Here is a 25,178-nt window from a genome sequence, read left to right as displayed (position 1 = left end):
CCAACTTACATGAATAGGTCTTATATGCTTGTCATATATCTCCTAGTGAAGTCCTAAGATGGAATTGTGAGAGAGATTGTTCAATTACTGAGTATCCTGCTTTCATTAAGTATTTAATGGCGGTTGTGAAAGCTTGATATCCATATGCCTGATTAATATGCTCTGAGTGTACACTTTCAGAATGTGTACAACTGTCAATCATAATTCCATGAATAGCTGAACAATTATTGACGCTAGTGTCACAGTTACTGACATGGATTGTGTTGAAGTGTTCTGTAGGTGGATAGTTGATGGTGGTGTTGTGCCACCCACATGTTCACTGTGCTGACCTGGATTGTGTCTGGCTGTACGTGTTGCTGTTGCTGCTGCTGCTGCTGCTGTATAGCAGCACCCAGCTGCACCAGTCATCATCCAGCATCCAGACAAACTACTGTATATGATTGGAAGTAATTAGCAGTGGAGATAATACTCCGTGTTTGTGGACTGTTTGCAGGGCAGTGACTGCTGGTGGGTAAGCATGTCTTTGTTAACTAACACAACTAACTCTGGCAGTGGGATGTCTGTGGGTTGTATTTACATGGCATGTGCTGTATTCAACTTGTGTTCTATTTCTTATTTTGCTTTCAAGGTGAAAGACACTTTGTGTGCAGGATGCGTGGAATAAGTAATGACATATGTCTTACTATGACCCAGTTTGACCTGGTAAACATGTTTACTGTAGCAAGTGTAAAGTTAGTGAGAGACTGGGTGTTAGGATCTTGAAGTACACAACCTTCTGTGCAAGTGTACACTCTGTCTCCAGATGAAAGGACAGGTATGAGATGTCAAGCTAGGAAGAGCAGAGTGAGCATGCTGTCACATAGTAACAATAAGTAGTACTGAGTACACATGAGAACAAAGAAAGTCAAACTTTGTAATGTTTGAATCATTCATGAAAAACTTCTAGTGTATTGATTCTAGTTGTCTATGTTTGTTTAATCATGTTCAGGAGGGATGGTCAGGTTGCCTATTGGATAAGGCATCACCCATCACACTGAAGATCAGGGTTTGATTCCCTACAGGAGCACAATATGTGAAGCCCATTTCTTGTCTCCTCCGACATGACATTGCTGGAATATTGTTTGAAGCGATGTAAAACTAAACTCACTCACTCAGGTTAAGGACTTGCTTTTTACCTTTCTTATTAGAAATGTTCCAAAGAATTGCCTCGTGATTAAAAAATCCTTGGTTGTTAAATATCTGTACTAACTGTTTATATAACATAGAAGGGATTGATAACAACCCTGTATGAGTATCTAGGGGCCAGCTAAGCACCACTGATGTCTTGTACTTGCATGACATCCAAGATTATATCCAGAACTGGGACTCTGTATGTACAGAGGCAAGCTGTAGCGCATGTGGGGTTGCGCAGCGTGGAGAATATGACCAGTCTTCATATATGTCTGCGAGCAAAGGTTGGCAACACACTTCCCTCGCCTCGGTTCAAAAAGTATCTTTTGTGTCAAAATGAAATATCGCCACCATGAAAGGTACACTCCAAATTCCTGACTAGGTTGTGATCTCAGATTCCCAACGCCATATTTAACAATTACTCACGTGTAATATGTTTTATTCAACATTTTAAGCGTCACTCGTGGTATATCAGACCTTTCTTCGCCTTCATTACCCCTTCCAGCTTCCGGTTCAAAGCAGTGAAGGAACAAGTTATTATTCCGTATGGAATACATAAAGAGTTACCTCCCATGCTTCATACGTCCGCTACGCCAGAAGTGTGTTTATTGTAGAATAAATGTTACAAAAGATCTGACAACGCCGACACTTAAGACAAATACATTCCACCAGAATCATGATAAAATTAGGCAATATGGTATATCTTTATAATTTCTGCATATTCTTGTTCCTTCACTCCGTTTAACCAGCAACCATGAGTTGCGCTTAAAATGTTGAATAAAACATATTTCACATGAGTAACTATTAAATATGGGGTTGGAAATCAGAGAGCACAACCTAATGAGGAAAGGGAGTGTACCTTTGATGGTGGTGATATTTTATTTTGACACGAAAAATACTTTTTGAACCGAAGGGAGGGAAGTGTGTTGCCAACCTTTGCTCGCTTCGCTCGCATATATGAAGACTGGTCATTTTCTCTACGCTGCGCAACCACATTTGCGCCACAGTTTGCCTGTGGTATGTAGGAGGAGATATCCAGGATTGGGACATTGTATGTAGGAGGTGATATCCAGGATTGGGACATTGTATGTAGGAGGAGATATCCAGGATTGGGACTCTGTATGTAGGAGGTAATATCCAGGATTAGGACATTGTATGTAGGAGTGATATCCAGGATTAGGACTCTGTATGTAGGAGGTGATATCCAGGATTGGGACATTCTATGTAGGAGGAGATATCCAGGATTGAGACATTGTATGTAGGAGGTGATATCCAGGATTAGGACATTGTATGTAGGAGGAGATATCCAGGATTAGGACATTGTATGTAGGTGATATCCAGGATTAGGACATTGTATGTAGGAGGAGATATCCAGGATTAGGACATTGTATGTAGGTGATATCCAGGATTAGGACATTGTATGTAGGAGGAGATATCCAGGATTAGGACATTGTATGTAGGTGATATCCAGGATTGGGACTCTGTATGTAGGAGGTGATATCCAGGATTAGGACATTGTATGTAGGAGTGATATCCAGGATTAGGACTCTGTAGGAGGTGATATCCAGGATTGGGACATTGTATGTAGGAGGAGATATCCAGGACTGGGACATTGTATGTAGGAGGTGATATCCAGGATTAGGACATTGTATGTAGGAGGAGATATCCAGGATTAGGACATTGTATGTAGGTGATATCCAGGATTGGGACTCTGTATGTAGGAGGTGATATCCAGGATTAGGACATTGTATGTAGGAGGTGATATCCAGGATTGGGACTCTGTATGTAGGAGGTGATATCCAGGATTAGGACATTGTATGTAGGAGATGATATCCAGGATTGGGACTCTGTATGTAGGAGGTGATATCCAGGATTGGGACATTGTATGTAGGAGGAGATATTCAGGATTAGGTGATTATTACTGTATCAAGATGCACAATGTCCTTATGCCTGTGTGGAGATGTTGTGGTTGGTCATCATCAGCATGGGCCTAGTAGATGCTATAAAGATACACTTTGAGTTGGTAAAACTGTACTGCTAACTTTTCCCTTGTTTTTAATGGTGTTTATGTGACATTAAGTTACTAGTTTTGAATATGCTTTGGGTGATACGCTTAACACTCATGCCATTACTCTTTGATACATATCCATCCATTCCTCATGCATGTTGTGATGAAGGCTGAACACACTGCCCATGTCACAAGTAAACAAAAAGGTGGAGGATACCCACTATCAATCCTTCAAACCTTGTGTACCTATTGACATTCCCTGTACACCCTAATGTCCCCAGAAACCCCCACGTTCCCTTTGCATCCTTGGAGACCCTTAGCGCTCCATGTGCCATTACTCTTTGATACATATCCATCCATTCCTCATGCATGTTGTGATGAAAGGCTGAACACACTGCCCATGTTTCCAATTGTGCAGATCATTGCTCATGCTGTTGATCTCTGGATTGTCTGGTCCAGACTTGTTTATTTGCAGACCGCCACCATTTAGCTGGAATATTGCTGAGTGTGGCGTAAAACTGAACTCACTCACTCCAAGCATGTTTCAGGTCTCTTCTAGTTTTTAATTTGCGGTACAGATGTGTATAAAAGCAGTTTACATCGCTATTTTAGGAGTTTTATTTCCAACCTGACTTGATTGCTAGATGTCATTAGCATAATCCAAATGATTCACTATGTATCTCTTCCACATTACACTGAGGTTAAATGTCAATGTATTTTATAGCATGGAGGATGTTTCCAGAATCAGAATGAATACGAAATGTTTGTATGTGAAATGTTCATCACAGTGATGCATGTGCTTAGTCATCAGTCCTGGTTGGAGTTCTGTTACCGGCTGCCAGAAGAAGAAGCAGAGCATACTTGTGGCTGCACATCTGTTTCCACTAGCATTTGAATGTTGCTGATCAATCAGCTGCAGAGTTTCAGTGATGACAAGAGTTCAGTAGAACACGTTGGTGGGAGAGTCTGTGGTGGGAGTAGCTGCCATATAGTTTGTAGTTCATTAGCATGTTCATGACAATGATGACTGTGTCAGGAAGTCTGTGGGTGGCCCTCATTTACAAAATGATTTAGATATGAGGAAGTTTGGAAGTGCTCTGATTGAATCATATAATGTTGTTACATTTACAGACCAGCCATACTCATTAATCATATCTTACATTCAGGTCGACCATAATCATCCATCACATCTTACATTCAGGTCGAACATAGTCATCAATGATATCTTACATTCAGACCAGCCATAGACATCCATCACATCTTACATTCAGGTCGAACATAGTCATCAATGATATCTTACATTCAGACCAGCCATAGACATCAATCACATCTTACATTCAGGTCGAACATAGTCATCAATGATATCTTACATTCAGACCAGCCATAGACATCAATCACATCTTACATTCAGGTCGAACATAGTCATCAATGATATCTTACATTCAGACCAGCCCTAGACATCAATCACATCTTACATTCAGACCAGCCATAGACATCAATCATATCTTACATTCAGACCAGCCCTAGACATCAATCACATCTTACATTCAGGTCGACCATAGTCATCAATCACAGCTTACATTCAGGCCAGCCGTAGACATCAATCACATCTTACATTCAGGTCGACCACAGTTATCAATCACAGCTTACAGTCAGACCAATTATAGACACCATGACATCTTTCATACTCACCGATTGAATTACATCCTGCATTCACACCGGATGTGGTCAGGTGTCAGATTTTACTTTGAGGCCAGATATAGTCAACAATCACATCTGACAGATAGGTTAAGGTAAATTTTACACTTTAACTAAGTAATATTGTAATGGAGCACTGACTTATCAGTAGTGAACATTGCATTAAAATAGCTGCCCACCTTTGTGAAGCAGATCAATGATCCTGAAACGTTTGAGTGCCTTGCTTGTGAGCAACATCTGGTGGCTGGGCTACAATAGGGCTTTGGTAACGGCAGTGTATATGCCACACGATCATGGGGATTAACATGGCTTGGTCTCGTGTAAGGAAAATCTTTACATCAAACAGACAGCATTTGTTAAACAGGAGGTATTTTTAACACCCTAGGTGAAGGACTAGAAAGAGGTATTCAGTCTATTTATATGACAAAAGTAACGTTTTATGTATGATTTTCTTGTGTTATGTTTTGCACGGAATGTGTGAGTGGAGGATTACCATGTTATGTAGCATGAGACTGTAAATTAGTTTAATTGACATGCTGTTGACATGTTGGCCTACCTTTCCTGCATGACAGTGAATCAATTCACTATCTGCAAGGCAGACCCGCCATGGAGACTTTCTGATCAATAGCCTGTGTCGAATGCTGATTCTCCCATCGTAACGACAAGCGCTGTGAATGACCTAGCTGGAAATTGGCTGCGACGTACTTTACCTCTGTGTTTTTTATCACTTGTTCTGAACAGGCATGTGGAATACAAGGAACAAAATATTTAGATACTCTGTTGATGTGTGTTATTGTGCATCTAACAGATAGTATGCTTAGAAAAATGTTATTTTTTTCACTGACATAAAAGTGAAAATTTGCCACCATTTGGAGTTGATACGTAATACTATTTTGAAATCAAACATACCATAATGGAATAACTTTCAAATACAGACATAGTTAATTCAAGTTTCATTTGAATTCTTAAACTTTGGTATTGTTGAGACTTGAGGCAAGTTTGTTCTATGATTAGTTCTTCAACTGTTTTCTGTCTTTTTTCTCTCAAGAGTGAGTGAGTTTAGTTTCATGCAGCTTTTAGCAATGTTCCAGCAATATCAATCATCGAACACCAGAAATGTCCTTCACACATTGACTCCCATGTCGGGAATTGAACCTGGGTCTCCATCGTGACAAGCAACCATTTTGATCATTAGGACATGTCACAACCCCTTTCTTATCAATAACTACTGTGTTTTACATCTTGCGCTATGACTTTTTTTGGGGGGTGTGCTGCACCTCACATTCTACTAGGTCATCAAACTGAACTTGGTACCAAATAGTCATCTAGTACACTTTGTCTTCTTCAAATCCCAGGAATCGCCAAAATGAAAGTTTATTAGAAACTGAGCACTAATAAATGTCACGCCTTTGAAGGGGGAACTACAGTACTAGAGCAGGGCAGTTCCGTGGACTGGCTGTTCCTTTGTTATTATTTTTCTCCCGTGAGTACCTGGATGATATTCTAGCATTTGTGACTGGTTTGTAACCACCTGTATGCGCAATAGATGGTTTAAGTATAGACTGATCAACAAAGATGAAGTCATTTTTACCTTTATTATTATGAAAACAAATGGGACATTTTGAAGTTAAATCATCTGCCAGTGGTAAAAAACTGTTATTACGGAAAAATAACGAAGTCAGTGTATGTCTGTATTGTCTTATAACCCTAATTGACCCGTGAATAGGCCTTCAGCAACCCATGCTTGCCATAAAGGCGACTGTGCTTTTCCTAAGACGTGAATAATGGAATCGGGTGGTCAGACTCGGTGACTTGGTTGACATATGTCATCGGTTCCCAATTGCACAGATTGATGCTCGTGCTGCTGATCACTGGATTGTCTGGCCCAGACTTGATTATTTACAGACCGTTGCCTTATAGCTGGAATATTGCTGAGTGTGACGTTAAACAAAACCCACTCACTCACTCACCATAACCCTTATTAGTTTGTTTTCATATATGTATGCATTTTGAAAGTTCATAAAAAGGCACATGGTCTGCTTATACTTATAGTGAATTTATAAGATGATTGTAATATCTTAACATTGTACAAATTGCCAAGGTGAGTCATATTTCAAACATGCCCAGTGTGCGACCTAGAGTATGTTGTCAGTAATACAGATCCTGCTGAGTGCCACAACAAATAGATTTAAAAAAAATGCAAATATTACATTTAAAACAGACTAAAGTTATAGAAACACTGTCAGGCTATATACCTTGTTCAGGAATGTATCCATCAATATCCACATAAAAGAATGATATGCCATTCATCTGCACCTAGTAAATAATCCTGCTGTATGTCATGTGTCTTTCAACAGTCTGATATGTGAAAAAGTGATACATCATTTCAGGTTTTTCTCATTGGTGTATAGTCTCATTGGTCACCCAAGATAGCACACCTGGCAACTAATTGTGTGATTTCTGCCATAATTTAGTTTGCCATTAATGTACCCATTGGCGGTTAATTCTGTGACGGAAGGATGTTGTATTTACACTCGCACTTTACAACAGGGTGTAGTCAGTATTAATTAGTAAATCTACACACATAAACACTGCCTTTTGACAAATCTGTTGTGGATGATAAAAGAAAGTAATGTGTTATCGGTCAATCATTTTGTGATCGGTTAATCCTTTGATTGATGTTTGTTTTTGTAACTCAGCTGATAAACCCGCTTGCACCATTTACATGCACAAATTACACAACGTAATACATTTGCCACATCAGACCTTAATTTATATTGTTGAGTATTTGCTCCAGGCAGGAAAAATGCCAAATGGAAACCTTAATTGAGTAATCTGAGTGGTGTTACCACTAATTATACCTGTTATAAATTCATTAAGTGACCTTCAAGTGAATGATGACAAATAAAATATGTAGGTTTATACCACCAAACATGGGTTGCAGCAAGGGAGTATTGCAGCATTGCATGCAGTCTGAAAACAGTTATGGGCCAAAACTGTTTTGAGGATACTGATGGAAGAAATACATGTAAGCATTTGCTGTGTACTTGGGTAAATAGGTATAATCAGAAAATTTTCAGATTTTTCTACCAAGGGCAGACGAGGGGCATAGCTACCCAAATTACTCATGATTTTTGCCGTGAAAGTTGGGCCACCCTCTGTACTATATAAATATAAAGCTCTGCAATCTGTTGGACAAAACAAGTGGCTTCCTACATGCCTGTAGACATAATATTTTTACATGACATGGTTGAATATAGTAAACACAGAAGTAGGATCACGTTGGATCAGTCACTCTACCATTCAGGCATTAGAAACACCCTACTGGGATACTTTATTACAATCAGACAAGGAATACCAGGGATATTTTCAAATGTTGTCATGTGATGAACATCCACTCTTTTCACTGTTTAGGGTGAAGAAAATCTGCCAGTGTGGACAGTAGCAGTCAAGGGAGCAGGTGCTGACCAACATGCAGCTTGGTTTCATAATTTGACTGTTGGCGAGAAACATTAATTGCTTTGCATCAGTGCCCCTTTAAGTGTTGAGGTTTATCATGGTTGATGGAGCTGCAGCCAGCAGAATGGCAGACATGCAGGTGTATGGATGGAGCTGCAGCCAGCAGAATGGCAGACATGCAGGTGTATGGATGGAGCTGCAGCCAGCAGAATGGCAGACATGCAGGTGTATGGATGGAGCTGCAGCCAGCAGAATGGCAGACATGCAGGTGTATGGATGGAGCTGCAGCCAGCAGAATGGCAGACATGCAGGTGTATGGATGGAGCTCATCCATATTTACTTCATCTGGGTCATCATGTACTGCATACATTATCCACTATACATGTTAGCAGAGTAGAGTCAGTTTCCTGCATATTGAATAGCAATGTATGTATTATGGACTAGTGTGTTTATGAAGAGGATGTTAGTGTTGTAGCTTTGTCTTGAAGTGTTAACACATTACCATCTGTCACTTGTGTCTTACAGCCACTCATACACTTACTGTCCTGTGTAATATCATCGCATCATATACACACATCACAGGCTTGGTACTGGGAATATGTAAGTTATACATTAGACCTGTCAGTGTTATACTGGCTTTATATCTGTTCTATGTACCATTTCTGGGATATGTGACACAAGGACAATATTAGTTTTATGTGCCACAACTGATGCATGTGATACAAAACATTTATTTGCTTTATATACCATCCCTAGTACATGTGATACAAGGACTATGCTATTTTTTTGTATTTTTTTCTGATATATGTTATACAAGGACAATATTAGTTTATTTGCCACTTCTGGTATATGTTATATAAGCCTTATATTATTTTTAGGCATCAAAGATATCGTCAACTGTTTCCAATAATTAACTAACTCTTGTGCTCAGCTTGAAATATGTGAGAAAGGTTTCTTTTTGCTGTGAAAGTAAAAAGTTGCCACCAAGTATGGCCAGCTGCACAGAATGATATTACATCCTGACACGTGGTGAATTCCAGCAGGCAACGCATGGTAGATGACTTAGCAGAGGACTGATAAACTCATGGTTTATGTAATGTCAGCTGTATATTATTAACAGGTATTGTTTACATTACAGATTTTCCTCCTCTGATGAAGATGATTGTATGGATGACATCCCCCTGATGGCTGGAAGTGGAAATATACAAGACTTCCACATTGACGAGAATGACTCGTTGATGAAGGAAAGAAAATACAGCAGTTATCGCACACGCTCTTTGAGCTATTTCCTGTCTGAAGGTTGGATTAGTATGTGTGCAAGGTAAGAACAAATTCAGTTGTTCTGATTTTCTAGATTCACTTCAAAATCACTGCTAGGATCATGAAGTAACCTTATAGGACTTAGAAGAAACAGCTATTGTTCTCTTTGACTCACACCACCATGTACCCAATACGGTACAAGAGACTATTTCTCCACATTACGGTCACCAAGGTAACCAAATAGGTGAACGACACTGACTAGTAGCACCTTCACCATATCTGACAGAGACACGGGGTGCTGTTAGGTTTGTATGGTGTTGTGATGGTGTTGCATTGAAGTAGTAATGGTGTTGGTGTTTATCTTCATTGTCTGCAGTATCTCATCACTGGTTCCATCTTGCAGCTGTTGGAGCAGAATATTCAGTAGATGTCGACGACGAAAGGAATACAAGCCACGGACTGTCTACATTGGTCTTGCCACAGGACCACAGGAAAAATACCCCAAAAATGTTGTCAAAAATCAAAAATACAACATCATCACTTTTATACCAAAGGTATGCTTGTTTTTTTTCTATGCAGTAAATTTTTAAACTTATCCTATCTCATGTTACGCAGCTGTCTTCTTGTTCTTTGACTAAGTGTGGAATGCAGTTTAGGCTAAGTTGAAACAAACGTTGTTGGCCACCCAACCTCTGTCTCAAGGCTTACATCGATCATTGTATCAAGGCTCAGAGCAATTGCACTCTACTGCAGTTGGCAGAAGGCGGAACTGATCCTTACTCGCCGTCATTAATTTACTGGAGCAGTGTTTGACACACAAGCTGGCAAACTGTTTGTCCTGAGGGATCATTTCTTCAAGATGCAATGTCACATTCCTTATGTTCTGTCCCAGTCTAGTACATTTCGTCAGTGGCAGGAGCTGTGGTGGACTCAGCAGTTTTTCGACCTGGTGGACTCAAATAACAGTTTGGGCCAATCATATACCAGAAGTGAAGAATGTCATTGCAGACTCGCTGTCTTGGTCGTGTTGTCCTTCTCTGGCGGAGTGAAAACTTCATCCGGGGGTATTCCAGACGATTTTCTTCTATTAACATCTCCTACAGTGGACCTGTTCGCCACGACATTCAATTATCAGTTGCCTCACTTTGTACCTCCCCTTCCCGATCCATTGGCTTGGGGATGGGATGCTGTGGCCCTTCTTCCAAACATTCTTCCCAAGCTGCGCATGACCCTGATGCCACTGATTTTAGTCGCGCCCTTTTGGCCTGCCAGAAGTTGGTTTACGTCTGCAAAGCCTAGCTGAACCTGATTCCATCCCATTTCCCGATTGATGTGATCATCTGATTCATCCACACTCCGATCGGCTGCATTGGTCTACTCTAATGCTCTATCTTCGCGTCAAACGACCTTATGAGTTTGCAAATCTTCCCCCACCATTGTCAGCTAATCCTCAAGAGACCCGGATGTTGGCGTCAGCTATGGCTCTTCACAAAAACTGTTCGCTCCAGAGTATCATGGAATGATGTTTCTGTCAGTCTGATACAGTGTTTGCATCTCAGTATCTCATGACCTTTTTTGTGTCAGATGTTGAAGGGCTTCACCAGTTTTGCACCTTGGTCCTGGCACAGCAGTTATCTTCGTGCAGAGTTGGCAGATGAAGAAATCCTTTATCGTATCGGTTTAGTTCAGGGTAGTTTTGAAGCAGGGACTGGCCAGATCACTGGGGTCACCTGACATTCTTTTTTCTCGTCAAAAGTTGCAGCTGAAAACCACATTCACTTGGGAGTGCCCACTCCCTTGAGTTTTGCGCTGTGTAAGCCAAAGGATTATCTGGAGCAACCCATCACAAGCCTGGAGTTAGCATACCGAGAGTTGATGCTTCTCCTTGCCTCCTTGTGTCATGCATACTCTTGTTGGCAGTGTTGTCAGGGTAATCTGCAGCCCTCCTGCAAACTGTGGGATACTGCACATGAGAGGCTGAGCATACTGCAAGAGCTTAATGATGATTGACAGGTGTTGATGTCGGGAAAGGGGCAGAGGTCGGGTGGTCATAGGCCAACAAGTTTTGATTCAACTTTGCTTAAAGCATGTTCCACATATGGTTGAAGAAGAAGAAGAAAGCTGCTTAACGTGAGATAGGATAAGTTAATAAATATAAAATTTATGGTTAAAATTTTCAAATACAGAGGTTCTGCATGACACATGACATTAAATAGACCTGTTAAGGATTAGGCTTTTAACAAATAGAACTCTTATCAAATGTGACAGATCAACAACTCATTGCTACATCAGTGATGCTGTATTTGTCACGACAAACATCTGCTTCCCATTACAGTGGCCTTTTCTTACAGCTGAAAAGTTGAGTCAAACATCCATGGTCTCATTGGCTACAGCATATACCCACTGTCAAACACAAATCTTAAAGGACTTTGTTAACTTCTATATTCTTCTTTCAGGTAATAACATGGTCTTGAGTTGCTACAGTTTCAAAATAGTATCATTTGATAACCTGCTACAGCCTCAGTTTACATTACCTGATAACTTACAACAGTCTCTTGTAGCAATATTACTTAAATATTTTCTACAGGCTTCAGATAACAGTATTGCACACGAACTTGGTACAGTCTTCACAAAACCATACTATGCAAAACTTGCTACATTCTTCAGGAAACAATATTACATAATGATCTGCTTCAGTGTCAGGTTACAATATTACATGATAACTTGTTGCAGTCTTCAGGGAACAATACTGAGCATTAATCTGCTACATTCCTCAGGTGTTACACGATAACCCGCTACATCTTCAGGTCACTGATGTAGTTACGAGTACCTGATTACATGTTAACTTTCTACATTCTTCAGGTATTACACGATAACCCTCTTACAGCTTCAGGTCACTGATGTAGTTATGAGCCCCTGAGTACAGGTGAACTTTCTACATTCTGCAGGTATTACACGATAACACAATACAGCTTCAGGTCACTGATGTAGTTATGAGCCCCTGAGTACAGGTGAACTTGCTACATTCTGCAGGTATTACACGATAACACAATACAGCTTCAGGTCACTGATGTAGTTATGAGTACCTGAGTACAGGTGAACTTTCTACATTCTTCAGGTATTACATGATAACCCTCTTACAGCTTCAGGTCACTGATGTAGTTATGAGCCCCTGAGTACAGGTGAACTTTCTACATTCTTCAGGTATTACACGATAACCCTCTTACAGCTTCAGGTCACTGATGTAGTTATGAGCCCCTGAGTACAGGTGAACTTTCTACATTCTTCAGGTATTACACGATAACCCTCTTACAGCTTCAGGTCACTGATGTAGTTATGAGCCCCTGCGTACAGGTGAACTTTCTACATTCTTCAGGTATTACACGATAACCCTCTTACAGCTTCAGGTCACTGATGTATTTATGAGTACCTGATTACATGTTAACTTTCTACATTCTGCAGGTATTACACGATAACCCTCTTACAGCTTCAGGTCACTGATGTAGTTATGAGCCCCTGAGTACAGGTGAACTTTCTACATTCTGCAGGTATTACACGATAACACAATACAGCTTCAGGTCACTGATGTAGTTATGAGTACCTGAGTACAGGTGAACTTTCTACATTCTGCAGGTATTACACAATAACACAATACAGCTTCAGGTCACTGATTTCTTTTTCTTCAGAAGTCCGCCTTGGGGTACATATATAGCATTAAAATGTCCATTTTTTAAATGCCTACGACAGTTGTAACAATGTTTCAATAAATATTTTACAAAACAAAAAACTTGTTTTGTCTTGTGAGACCACCCCTACAGGGACCCTTCCTGGGCCCCAAACAGCCAGGAGCAGGTAACTCTTGCCGTCTCTACCCTCACGCAGCATCTCACAGAGGTGCAGTCACATCTGGCACGGGACACTATCAGGTCCTTGGCATGCCAGATGATGTCAGCAGTTATGGCTTTCCGTCAGCTATGGCTATCAGTGGCGCGGTACTCACCGGCCACCCAACAAGCACTACTGGCATTGCCCCACCGGATGGGGGTCTACCCTTTTCCCGGGGGCGGCAACGGTAGTCCGAGAGGCCGCGGAGGCCGTCTCCACTTTAAGGATTCTAAGCCTTTGTTGGAGCAGCCTCATTTGTCTCGCGCTCGGCCCTCGGTCTTTGCCTCCTTGCTTACTGCAGCACATCCATGAATGGCATGTTGCAGGTACTGACATTCATGATGGAGATACTACGGTCAGTGATCTCATCTGTAGAAAGAGGTGACTGCACATCCCTTCGGTTTTCCTTCGGCGGGGTCTGCTTTCAGTTTCGGGTGCTACGGCTCGGCATTGCTACGGCTCTGAGGATGCTCACCAAACTTATGCTCATTCCAGCGCAAGTGGCCAGGTCACAGGACAGGTGCTGCCACCTGTACCTGGACGATTGGCTCCTTTGGGCACTTGTCAAGATCCGACATTCGCGGTGATGTGTATTCTCACCAAGATGGGCTGGATTATAAATCTCAAGAAATCAGACCTAGTTCCCACAGAGGATCTGATCTTCTTAGACGCGTGATTTGAAACAGCGTAAGGCTTGGTCTTCCTGTCTCCAGATCGCATCTTCAAAGTTCAGGGAATTGTTTTACAATTTCTCAAGTCGGCATTGGCTCCAGTTGCTAAGCAACATGGCAGCGACAGTGGACATTGTTTGGAGAGCGCGGTTGAGGATGAGACCCATTCAGTATGCTTTGGCTCGGATCTGGTCTCATTCCCAGAGTTACAAGATTATTCTCCACACTCCGGGGTGGTTACAGTGGTGGACAGTGGTAGGGAATCTATCCCCTGGACACTCCCTCACCAAATCTCTCAATTCAGACAGACGCTTCCCTCACAGGGTGCGGGGGCATGTTGGGCGATCAATCAGTTTTGGGCCAGTGGTCATAGAGCAAAACGTGCCTGCACATCAATGTGCTAGAATTGAGAGCAATTCGGTTAGTGTTCCAACACTTTCAGGAGATGGTTTGCGGCTGTGTGGTGCATCTGGATATGGACAACCAGATGGTGATGACCTATATCCTGAAACAGCGTCTATTTGGAGCCAGCCGAGTACGTTCATCTAACACTACTAGTTTCACAGTCACTCACAGGAGTGTGCTCGGTTTGGCTAAACAGTTCTCACCAGTGGACAGAGTCGTGACCCCCTAGCTGAGTGAGCTTTCGATCTCGTGACCTTGTTTCAATTTTTCCTGGTGGTGGGTTCCACAGAATCATTATTGGTGATGGGTATTTACTGGTGGTGGTAATTTTTTGATTATTGCGTCGATATACGCTATTATTCATTATTATTCACTGTTATTCCCGGCACTGTTTCGCTGGTTTGGGGAATTTTCAGTGTACAGAATGGGGCATGGGCATACATCTGTCGCTTATGCACTCATTGTTTGATTGGCTCTTACTACCTTCATTTGCCATGCCCCGCCTGATTGACATCAGCGGTCTTGGTGATTGAGTAAGTGTATTTCTCTATCTCTCGCAGCTTCGGCAGTGTATGAGAGAGTGTGAAGGTACACATTAGCAGACAGAATGTCTCTCCCGACTCACGTTCGTTGGGAGTCTGTTTTATGCTATATATGTACCCCAAGGAGGTCTTCTTTTGAAAAAAAATTATACAAACCTGTAGAGGTTATGAATTCTTTGAAGAATGTCCTCCTTGAGGTACGGCCACCCCCTCCCCCAACCTACTCCTTCTGTCTGAGTAGTGAGGTACGAGATACGACGGCGAGAGTTACCTGCTCTTGGCTGTTGGGGGCCCAGGAAGGGTCCCTGTAGGGGTGGTCTCACAAGACAAAACAAGTTTTTTGTTTTGTAAAATGTTTATTGAAATATTGTTTCCAATGTCATAGGCATTTTAAAATGGACATTTTAATGCTATATATGTACTCCAAGGAGGACATTCTTCAAAGAATTCATAACCGCTACAGGTTTGTATAAATAGTCATGAGTACCTGATTACATGTGAAATTGCTACAGCACTAAACATTAACTTGCTACAGCCTTCAGGTAACAGTATTACATGATAACTTGCTGTGATAGACTACTATGTAGCTGTGTTCCAAGGAATAAACTCCTTCTATAAACATTCTTTCTATTTCAGGTTTTGTTTGAACAGTTCAAGTTTTTCCTCAACCTGTACTTCTTGATAATGGCATGTGCACAGTTCATCCCAGCTATTAGAATTGGCTACCTCTACACATACTGGGGCCCACTGGTGAGAGACCATTGCTAGTGTATTTGGATGTATAAACTTTGCATCAAATATATGAGGATAAAGTACAACCATTGTTTTGATAGACCTATTCCATGCCTAACTGGAGTTAACTGTAATGTTTAAAGTTTTGAGAAACCATTTGTCATGGTACTCCTGTTGCTAGATGCTCATACTGTCATGCCCTGGTTTGCCTGTGCCTGGGATCCACCTTTAGTGGTGGTGATCATGATGGTTGTGCTGCTTTTCTGTAACTCATGTACTATGACATGTTAGGTACGGACTCACATTTGAAATTGGTTTTCTAACTTTTCCAGTGTTTTGTAATATTTATTACAATGTGTCGTGAAGCTGTGGATGATTGGCGCCGCTATCGCCGAGATAAGGAGGCCAACTCCCAGATTTACAAGAAGCTGTGTCGAGATGGCATTGTTCGCATACCCAGCTCTGACATCCGTGTTGGTGATCTCATTATTGTTGAGAAGGTAACCATATGTGGACAAAGTTAGTAGAATGTTTCTCTCTCGAAGTAGAGTCTTCATCCTGTACAGATAATTCTGTTTAATGACTGCCAGTATATTTAGACTATCAGGATGGACCATTGTTACATCAATGTGAAGTAAATGCAAATATTTGTAGCTTTAGATTCTTGAAAGCTGTCCGTTTTCTTCGCCGAAGAAATTTGTGATTGTTTTCTCAGAGAATTTCAAGTTGTAGGAGAGTGCACAGGTCTGTTGTTAGAGGTAACTGCCATACTGACACCCATATGCTCACTGTAGAACATGTCCTTGAAGGATGTATTCACCTCAGAGTGATGGTGATGGAAAGGTCTTGGAAAAGGAGGAAACTCCTGCGGACAAGTCTTTAGTATAAAGAGCCCTGATGCTGTTATAAATGAATGGTGACAAACAGCAGTCACTTGTACCACAAGCAAACTGTAGCACAAATGAGGTTGCGCAGCATAGAGAATATGACAAGTCTTCTTATATGCGAGCAAAGTGAGCAAAGGTTGGCAACATACTTTCCCCGCTTAGGATCGAAAAATATTTTTAATGTCAAAAGAAAATATTGCCACCATCAAAGGTACATTCCCATTTCCTCACTTGGCTGTTCTCTCACATTTCTTACCCCATGTTTAGTAGTTACTCACATGAAATATGTTTTATTCAACATTTTAAGTGCCACTCATGGTATTCAGATCGTTCTTTGCCTCCATTACCCCTTCCAGCTTCCGGTTGAACAGAGTCAAGGAACAAGAATAAGCAGGAATTAGAAAGACATACCATATTGCCTAATTTTGTCATGAATCTAAAGCTACAAATATTTGCATTTACTTCACATTGATGTAACAATGGTCCATCCTGATAGTCTAAATATACTGGCAGTCATTAAACAGAATTATCTGTACAGTGCTTAGAGAGAGAACAACCCGGTGATGAAATGGGTGTATACTTTTGATGGTGGCAATATTTTATTTTTGACATGAAAAATATTTTTTGAACCGAAGCAAGGAAAGTACGCAGCCAACCTTTGCTCGATTCGCTCGCATGTAAAAAGACTTGTCATTTTCTCTATGCTGCACAACTGATTTGCGCTACATTTTGCCTGTGCTTGTACACAACAGTCATCATAGAACAAAGTGTATTTTGTATAGGTACTTGTTTTTTCCATATGCCTGAGATTGATTGTAAATAAATTAATTGTACCAAATTTCAATATAATATGATGCATGTCTGTCCTGTTGTGGTGTTATGGCCAGACCGCTGTTCACTGTCATATTTGTGAATAGAACCAACGGGTGCCAGCAGACTTGGTGTTTCTGAGAACAACAGAGAAAGATGGAGCATGCTTCACCAGGACAGACCAGCTTGATGGGGAGACTGACTGGAAGTTAAGACTTGCTGTACAGACTACACAGAGGTTACCATCAAATGTGGTAGGTAGAATGTTTGCTATCAGATGAGATAGGTAGAGAGTCTGCCATCAGATGTGACATGTAGGGCGTTGCGATCAAATATAACTGGTCACAGTAGTGGGCTAAAGCATCAGATGTGATAAGTAGAGAGGTTGCCATTAAATATGGTAGTTTCAAGGACATCTGTCAAAGTATGAACTTCAAACATAATAGGTACAATCATTGCTGTTGTATATATTTAATGAAGCTGTCATCAAACACACTAGGTGCAGATGCTCCAGTTAAATGTATTAAACTAAACTCACTCACTCCCTCTTTACCCAGTTTAACTTAGTCTGGATATACCCTTAGTCTGGATATACCCTTAGTTTGGATATACCCTTAGTTTGGATATACCCTTAACACTCAGTGAGGACAGACAAACGTTTCTATTGCAGGACATACTTGACATCTGTGCCCAGGTCTATGCAGAGAAGCCACAGAAACAGATTCACAATTTTGTGGGAACATTTACAAGAGTAAGTCATTTTGTAATGTTTTGATTTCTTCCATAGAGAGTAGTAGAAATAATGTGTTGATGATTGATGTCTTGGTATCAACAGGTAAAGATACTAATCTGAGAATGAGATTGTAATTGATTCTACTTATTGTCTTCTGTGTTTCAACCAAAGCAAGGCCGTTACGTTAACACATGTCAAGGATGAAAACGACTGCAGGATTGCAGGATATATGCTAAGCACTTGTCTCCTCAGACTGATGGCACAGCTTGTGAAGACCCGCTTGGCATTGAGAACACGCTGTGGGCTAACACAGTTGTGGCATCAGGAACAGCACTTGGAGTGGTCATATACACTGGGTCAGAGACCAGGAGCGTCATGAACACCTCACAACCCAGCAGCAAGGTGAGACAGTAATAGAATGATATTCATTGAGGTAATGTGATTGGCTCCTTTAGGTCACCTGCTTGATTTGACCAAATCAAAATGCAGATTACAACACAAGAGGTGACATTAGAAAGCAATTGTTATCCCATATTAAAGCTTGTTACAAGTACTCATGCCCTCACCTACAAGATAATCTAGAACAACTTGACATCTTGGCCTTCCTTCGGATCATGCTGATATCTACGGTACCGCACAACTTTTTTTTTATCTACGATTTCCCATATTGCAATGAAGTATCATCATCAACACATCGGAGATTTACCCAACAACCAACTCGGCGACTGCACTTGACCACGCTCATCATTTCAGCAGGAAAGATTCCTCACATGCTTCATCGGAACACTACAACTTCACCATTGAACACGGCTCATTCGGGGAATGCAAACTATTCCACTAGACCAATGCATGTGGAATCAACATTCACTGTTAAATGCCAGAAGTTTCCAGCTTGGAAGAAGATAAGATGGTTATCTACTCTACTTACTTGGAAGAAGGATCAACAATTCATCTCTACGCATCTGGCATTAACATCAGGTCGTTGTGCAACAGCAGCGAGGAATTCAACAAGATTATTTCCACACTTCATGGAACCCGGTAACTACAGTCAACCTGTACCAGCATGGGAATCTGTATAAGATAATGACAGTATAATCTTCAGTTAAAGAACACCGACACAACGATTAGGAGGACAGTGTACCTATGTCAGTATTAAGCAGTAGAAGGTTTTGCAGTCATCTGTACTTGTGCTCACTCGTGTATCTCCGAGACAAGCCCAAATGCTCGTGAGGGAATCACCGACTGCATAAGATTTCACAATGATCATTTGGCTGCAGCACTGGTGATGTAACATCTGCAATCTGATTGGTCCTCGAAAGACAATGCCCTGCGCAGAATGCGGCTAATGGTCACGTGTCAGGAAGTCATCCTCAGATGTAAACAACTCAACCCTTTTAACGTAGGAAAGGCTTCATTTACAACCCAGATAGCAGTCTACAGCAACATTTGATTGTCTTCACGAGGCAAAGAGGTCTTCAAACAGCAGATTCAACAGTGTGTATCTGGAGGCCTGCAGCAGCATATGACCTGCTGTGAGAACGAGTCAGCAGTAGATAGACTTCACATGGACAGCTCGCTCACAACTTACAGTGGTGATGATCTGAAAACAAAACGATTCCAGTACCAACATCTTCATTACAGATAAAGTGTGTATACATTCACACTACCTCACCATCTGTCTTCATGAATATTCAGCAGATTGTAATGTTCCTGCAACAATGGGCATGGTGTACACAGAGGGGTATCGCATTACTGGAAGATTTGATGAAGTTAGAGTTGAATCTGATGCATTCCGGGAAGGAAGATCTTTGCAACAAGAAAGTGTTGACACAAGATACAAGCCATGATACCGCAAGTTCTACTCTCTCCGTTACCACCACGACAGTGGCAGTGTCTTCTCGGTCTATTCACTTTAGCGCAGCATTTGGCCTGGAGGGAAAGTTTACTACTATGCCCATTAAATTGTTGACAGAGCTGAATTACAACAGTCATCTCTACATCGATGCGTCACTACAAGGTTGGGGTGCCCACCTGGACTACGAGGTTGCATCAGGAATTGGAGCAAGCAACAAACGCACTCTGCATGTCAACCACCTGCAGATGAAAGTTGTAATCAACGCAGTATGACAATGGTTGACCGCATTGAGGAACAGACTACTGATAGTCCACACTGACCACTCCACAGTGGTTTTCTACTTAAATAAGCAAAGGTCAACATGATCTCACAGGCTGCTACAGCTAACCTTTTAACTCTTCGACATCGTCAACGACTTGAATCTTTACCTAAAGACATGCCAACATCAAGGCAGACATTATGTCACATCCTTTACAACCATCTCCAGTAGAGTGGATACATCAGAAGGCATTTTGACTCATCAGTCAGATATTCAGATCACCACAAATAGACCTATTTGCCACCAGGTCCAGCAGATACCAACAGTCATATCTCTAGTACTGGATCCATTTGTGTGGACAACAGTCGCTCTCAGCATCTCATGGGAAGGAATGAACGAAAACGTCATTGGTAAGAAACGTCATTGGTAAGATAAAATAGCTGACAATGCTGCAACTGACTTTAGTCATGCCTACTGGCCAGGGAGAGAATGGTTTCGACAACCCAGGATGAAAGAACCTACTCGTCCATCTGCATATCAAACAAGCGCTTGGACATCATTCCAACTACACGCATGGATCGTATGAAAGCCTGCTTAATACATCATGCATATTCCGCTAGAGCAACGAAGGCAGTCAGAAGACAGGGTAGATCTACTTACTCCTTATATGACGATAAATGGATGTGATTTTGAGACATAACCAACTGGCGGAAGGGCTTCACTGAAACAAAAGCCACACATCCTCAAGTAGCTGACTACTTATGTCACCTATGGCATACTAGAGGACTTATAGGTCCTACACTATCAACCTGCTTAGCAGCAATCAGCTTTGCCATTACCAGGAGATCTGGGGCCAAGCTGATGAAAGTGCCGGTTTTACTCGCCCTATTATGCTCGTTGAAGGTGGAAGACCAACAACGCAGATTTAAGGCACCAGTTTGGAACTTGAATGTTGTACTTGAACATCTCACCAGTGACACTTAAGAGCCTCTAGATCGGACATCCTTCGATGTGTTGACACAGACAGTGCAGATTACTCGCTATGGCAGCATGGATGTCAGTAATACATACTTTAGAGACCTATCATCAGGAGATTGCGCACCAAGGACTGCGATGGGATTTATTGCCCAAAGTCAAGTGCCTGGACATTTGGTACAACAATTCCACATCCTGGCATTATTGACAGTCCTTGGGCTACATGATACACAGGATTTATCATTGTGTCCAGTCAGAGCACTGAAAATACATCTTCAGTGAATTAAGTCAAGGAGACAAAAGCTACATGTAACATATGTCATATTTGGGATTACACTTTCCTAGTAAAGTGCAAATTCTTGTACTTTCTTGGTTGAGTCCCATCCAGGATTTGAACCCGCACCCTCGGTGTCAGGCACCTAATGGCCAGGACACAAAGTCAGCCGCCTATTACACTCAGCCACCACTACTTCCACAAAAATGGAAGCTGGACAAAGTGTAGACTAGACTGCACACTTTGTGTAACCCTCTGATAAGTGTAAATTGCCACGGCTGCCATGTCCGAAAGCTATAATTACAAATGTTACATATGTTATATGTGAGGTTACACTTTCTTAGTAAAGTACAAGTTCTAGTACTTTTTGGGTTGAGTTATATCTGCGATTCGAACCCGCACCTTAAGAGTGAGGCACCTAATTGCCATCACACATTATCATCATGGCAGGAAACAGGGAGGCTTCCTTTGGGTGAGTGTGATTGTACGTCTGCTTCGAAAGGAAGGAACTTCAAGGGATTTCAAGTGTTCCAATATCTTTGCATAGAGGGATTAGATAAACGAGTAAGCATGAGTCAGGATAAGTATAAGATGTCAAATTTATTCAGAAAATTACATTTTAACAAAATCTGTTTATGATAACTTTCTGATTTACATGAACCTCAAAGATAATAAGAAATAATATGAGGATATTATAACTTCCGTTTCTTCATAGTTCAAATTTTATGAATGTGTAAGCATATACTTTTTATTGAAAATGAAATTTCTGAAGTTTGAAATGTATTTTGTTAATACAGTGATAAAAATCAGAAAAGATGTAATGTACAGTAAACCCATTAGGGATTGCAAACTTACCATTACAAGTCCAGAATTGAAACAGTGAGTTTTTACAAACACCATACCTCTGTAAATACATGATTCAGTGAACTTTTCTGCTTCTGTTCTTATTGTGCTTTGATTAAACTTTCCAGTATCTCATTCATATAGCTGGAATATTGCTAAGTACGGCGTAAAACTCCGTAGTAACCTTACCATTAGTAACCTGTCTGTATTGTATTGTTGAGGAAGTTGGTTGGTGGTCTTGCTTTTTGTAGTGTAAAAAACAGTACTAGGTGCAATAAACAAGAAGTTCAAGAACAAGAAGCATAAGCCCGTCTTTACTTTGTAACTTCTTTGCAACCCACATGTATCCTTCTGTAACCCACCTGTAACCCTTCTGTAACCCACCTGTACCCTGTATGCCACCAGGTGGGGCTTCTGGACCTGGAGATCAACACGCTGACCAAGTTGCTGTTCTTTGCTGTCATTGTCCTGTCTGTGGTCATGATGATATTGAAGGTAATGAGAGTTGGACTAAATATATTTCTTTCATTATTTGTAATAAAATGGCAGTATAGTCAACAAGAGCATGTATTACTGAACTCATATGTGAGAATGCCATTACCACGGTTTGATGTTCTAGTGATTGGTAATGGACAATTTTTGATGAAGTATGTTACCTCTCTTTTATAGGGATTTGGGGGTCCATGGTACCGCTACCTTTTTCGTTTCATCTGCCTGTTTTCCTACATCATCCCAATCAGGTAAATACATCAGTGAAATACAGAAAAAAATCAGGTAAATATAGAAACAATCACGTAAATAATCTGTTAAATAGACACAAATTCATCTGTTAAACATGTGCAAAACGTTAACAGGTAAATACAGACTCAAGTCAGGTAAATATGAATGTAATTAGGTAAATACATCCATTAGGAACAGGTAATACTTTGTTGAGATACGGATAAAAAGGCTGAAGGGATATTTCAGCCTACAATCCTGTCATTGGGAGTCCTTGGGAGCTGGAACATATGGTGCTAAAAAATCCATCATAATTCAAGAGATTTCCTTTTTTGATGATTTCCTTTGAGTCTGGGTGATCTCTGAATTGTGTGATGATGTCAAACTTTAGATTATATTTGCAGTGATGTTCTGAGTTAAAATGAAATGTAATGCAACAGGTTTTGTCATGTTTGTGAGTGATGTCAGAGTAGTGTTTTGATAATCAGATATATTGTTTGTTGCAGTGTTTGCATGTCAATAGATATACTAGATTGCTGGATTTGCAAGGGTAGCCTCTTTTATAGAAGACCTTATTTGGGACTGAACTCATGAAGGTGTTACTGCCTGTTTGTAATCTACAGATTTCGCAATTATCTCTGTCGCACGCATTGTTGACAGTTCGGCCACTGATTTGTGGTAACTGTCTAGGGTAGATCAGATTAGCTCTGACTAGGTGATCCTTGAGAGTTTCTTTCTAGCAGCAATATGTGGTGAGAAGAAAATGACATTGCAAGTGTCTGAGCCACTAAGTAGATGCCAACGTTTCTGACAATGGCATTGAGCTCCATGTTCACTGGATTGTAGTTGCTAACTAAGACAAAGTCTGAGGTTGCGTCGTGGTTCCTTATTGGGAGAGGATATGAGAGAGCTTCTATCCTCTAAGTTGGACCTATTTTTGTTTTGTTGTATGTTTCCTAGGGTAACCTCGTTTGAGGTAGTAGTTAATGAGGTTGAGGCAATGTTTTTCGTATTGCTCAACTGATGAACAGATGTGTTTCAACCTTAGAACTGACTGAAACTTGATATGTGAGGGGTGTCCTGTTGTATACAACAAATAGGAGTGCATGTCCCTGAGTTTACATTAGAGGGTAAATTCTAGTTTGTGGAGGTCTTTGTTGTATGATACCCATGTATCTAGAAACTTTCTCTCTAGAGAATTGAACTATGAATTTGATAGTCGGGTGTGAACTATTGAGATGATTGAGAAAGGATTTTAGGCGTTGTTGCCCTAGTGTCCATATCATTAAACTGTCATTAATGAACCTCACATATAAGTAAAGTTGGTCAGTGTGTTGAGCCAGAAGTCTTTCTTCTAGTTCATCCATGAAGATACTGGTATATGAGGGTGCTAGTTTTGTCCCACTTGTATGAAACGCGTAACAAGATACACTCCATGCCAATCTGGTCTTGTGTGGTCACCTCACCATTGTTTGTTTAGATATAGTCAACTCAGTGTGTGTCATTTGAATACCAACACAGATCTGGTAAAGAAATACAGAGACCAGGTAGAGTAAAGTTCCAGGTAAATATAAACTCAACAGGTGCTGTTGTGCAATATAGAAGGTCAATGGTATTGTGCAATATAGAAGGTAATGACTGATTCTTATCTCCCCCAGTCTTCTTATCTCCCCCAGTCTGAGGTGGGGTGTAGATGGTAGGGATAGGATGTAGATGATGGGGTAGGGATGGGTTGTTAGTGGTATTGTTGTGCAATGCAGAAGGTAATGGCTGATTGTTGTCTCCCCCAGTCTGAGAGTGAACCTGGACATGGGCAAGGCTGTGTATTCCTGGATGATACAGAGAGACAAGGCTATCCCTGGCACTGTGGTGCGCAGCACAACCATCCCCGAGGAGTTGGGCAGAATCACATACCTGTTGTCTGACAAGACTGGAACACTCACACAGAATGAAATGGTACTATTATATGCTGCAGTAGTATAGTCACCATATCAG

General features: G+C 41.1%; 1 protein-coding gene across 1 annotated transcript in view; it reads left to right on the top strand.

Annotated features, from left to right (window-relative positions):
* The window catches only part of LOC137257373 (probable phospholipid-transporting ATPase IIB), a 55,117-nt gene that overhangs the window by 11,040 nt on the left and 18,899 nt on the right, over window positions 1-25,178 (top strand). Inside the window, exons 2-11 of the mRNA XM_067794702.1 lie at window positions 9,474-9,656; window positions 9,999-10,149; window positions 15,735-15,848; window positions 16,163-16,330; window positions 17,635-17,781; window positions 18,198-18,278; window positions 18,513-18,662; window positions 22,872-22,961; window positions 23,136-23,206; window positions 24,974-25,139. Of these exons, the coding sequence (XP_067650803.1) occupies window positions 9,474-9,656; window positions 9,999-10,149; window positions 15,735-15,848; window positions 16,163-16,330; window positions 17,635-17,781; window positions 18,198-18,278; window positions 18,513-18,662; window positions 22,872-22,961; window positions 23,136-23,206; window positions 24,974-25,139 (1,321 nt within the window). The remainder of the gene's footprint in view (window positions 1-9,473; window positions 9,657-9,998; window positions 10,150-15,734; window positions 15,849-16,162; window positions 16,331-17,634; window positions 17,782-18,197; window positions 18,279-18,512; window positions 18,663-22,871; window positions 22,962-23,135; window positions 23,207-24,973; window positions 25,140-25,178) is intronic.

This window comes from Haliotis asinina, chromosome 12 (genome assembly GCF_037392515.1).
Source record: "Haliotis asinina isolate JCU_RB_2024 chromosome 12, JCU_Hal_asi_v2, whole genome shotgun sequence".
In the NCBI taxonomy this organism is placed as follows: Eukaryota; Metazoa; Mollusca; class Gastropoda; order Lepetellida; family Haliotidae; genus Haliotis; species Haliotis asinina.
Note: the sequence above shows the minus strand (reverse complement) of the source record. Positions and strands in the feature narration are given on the sequence as shown.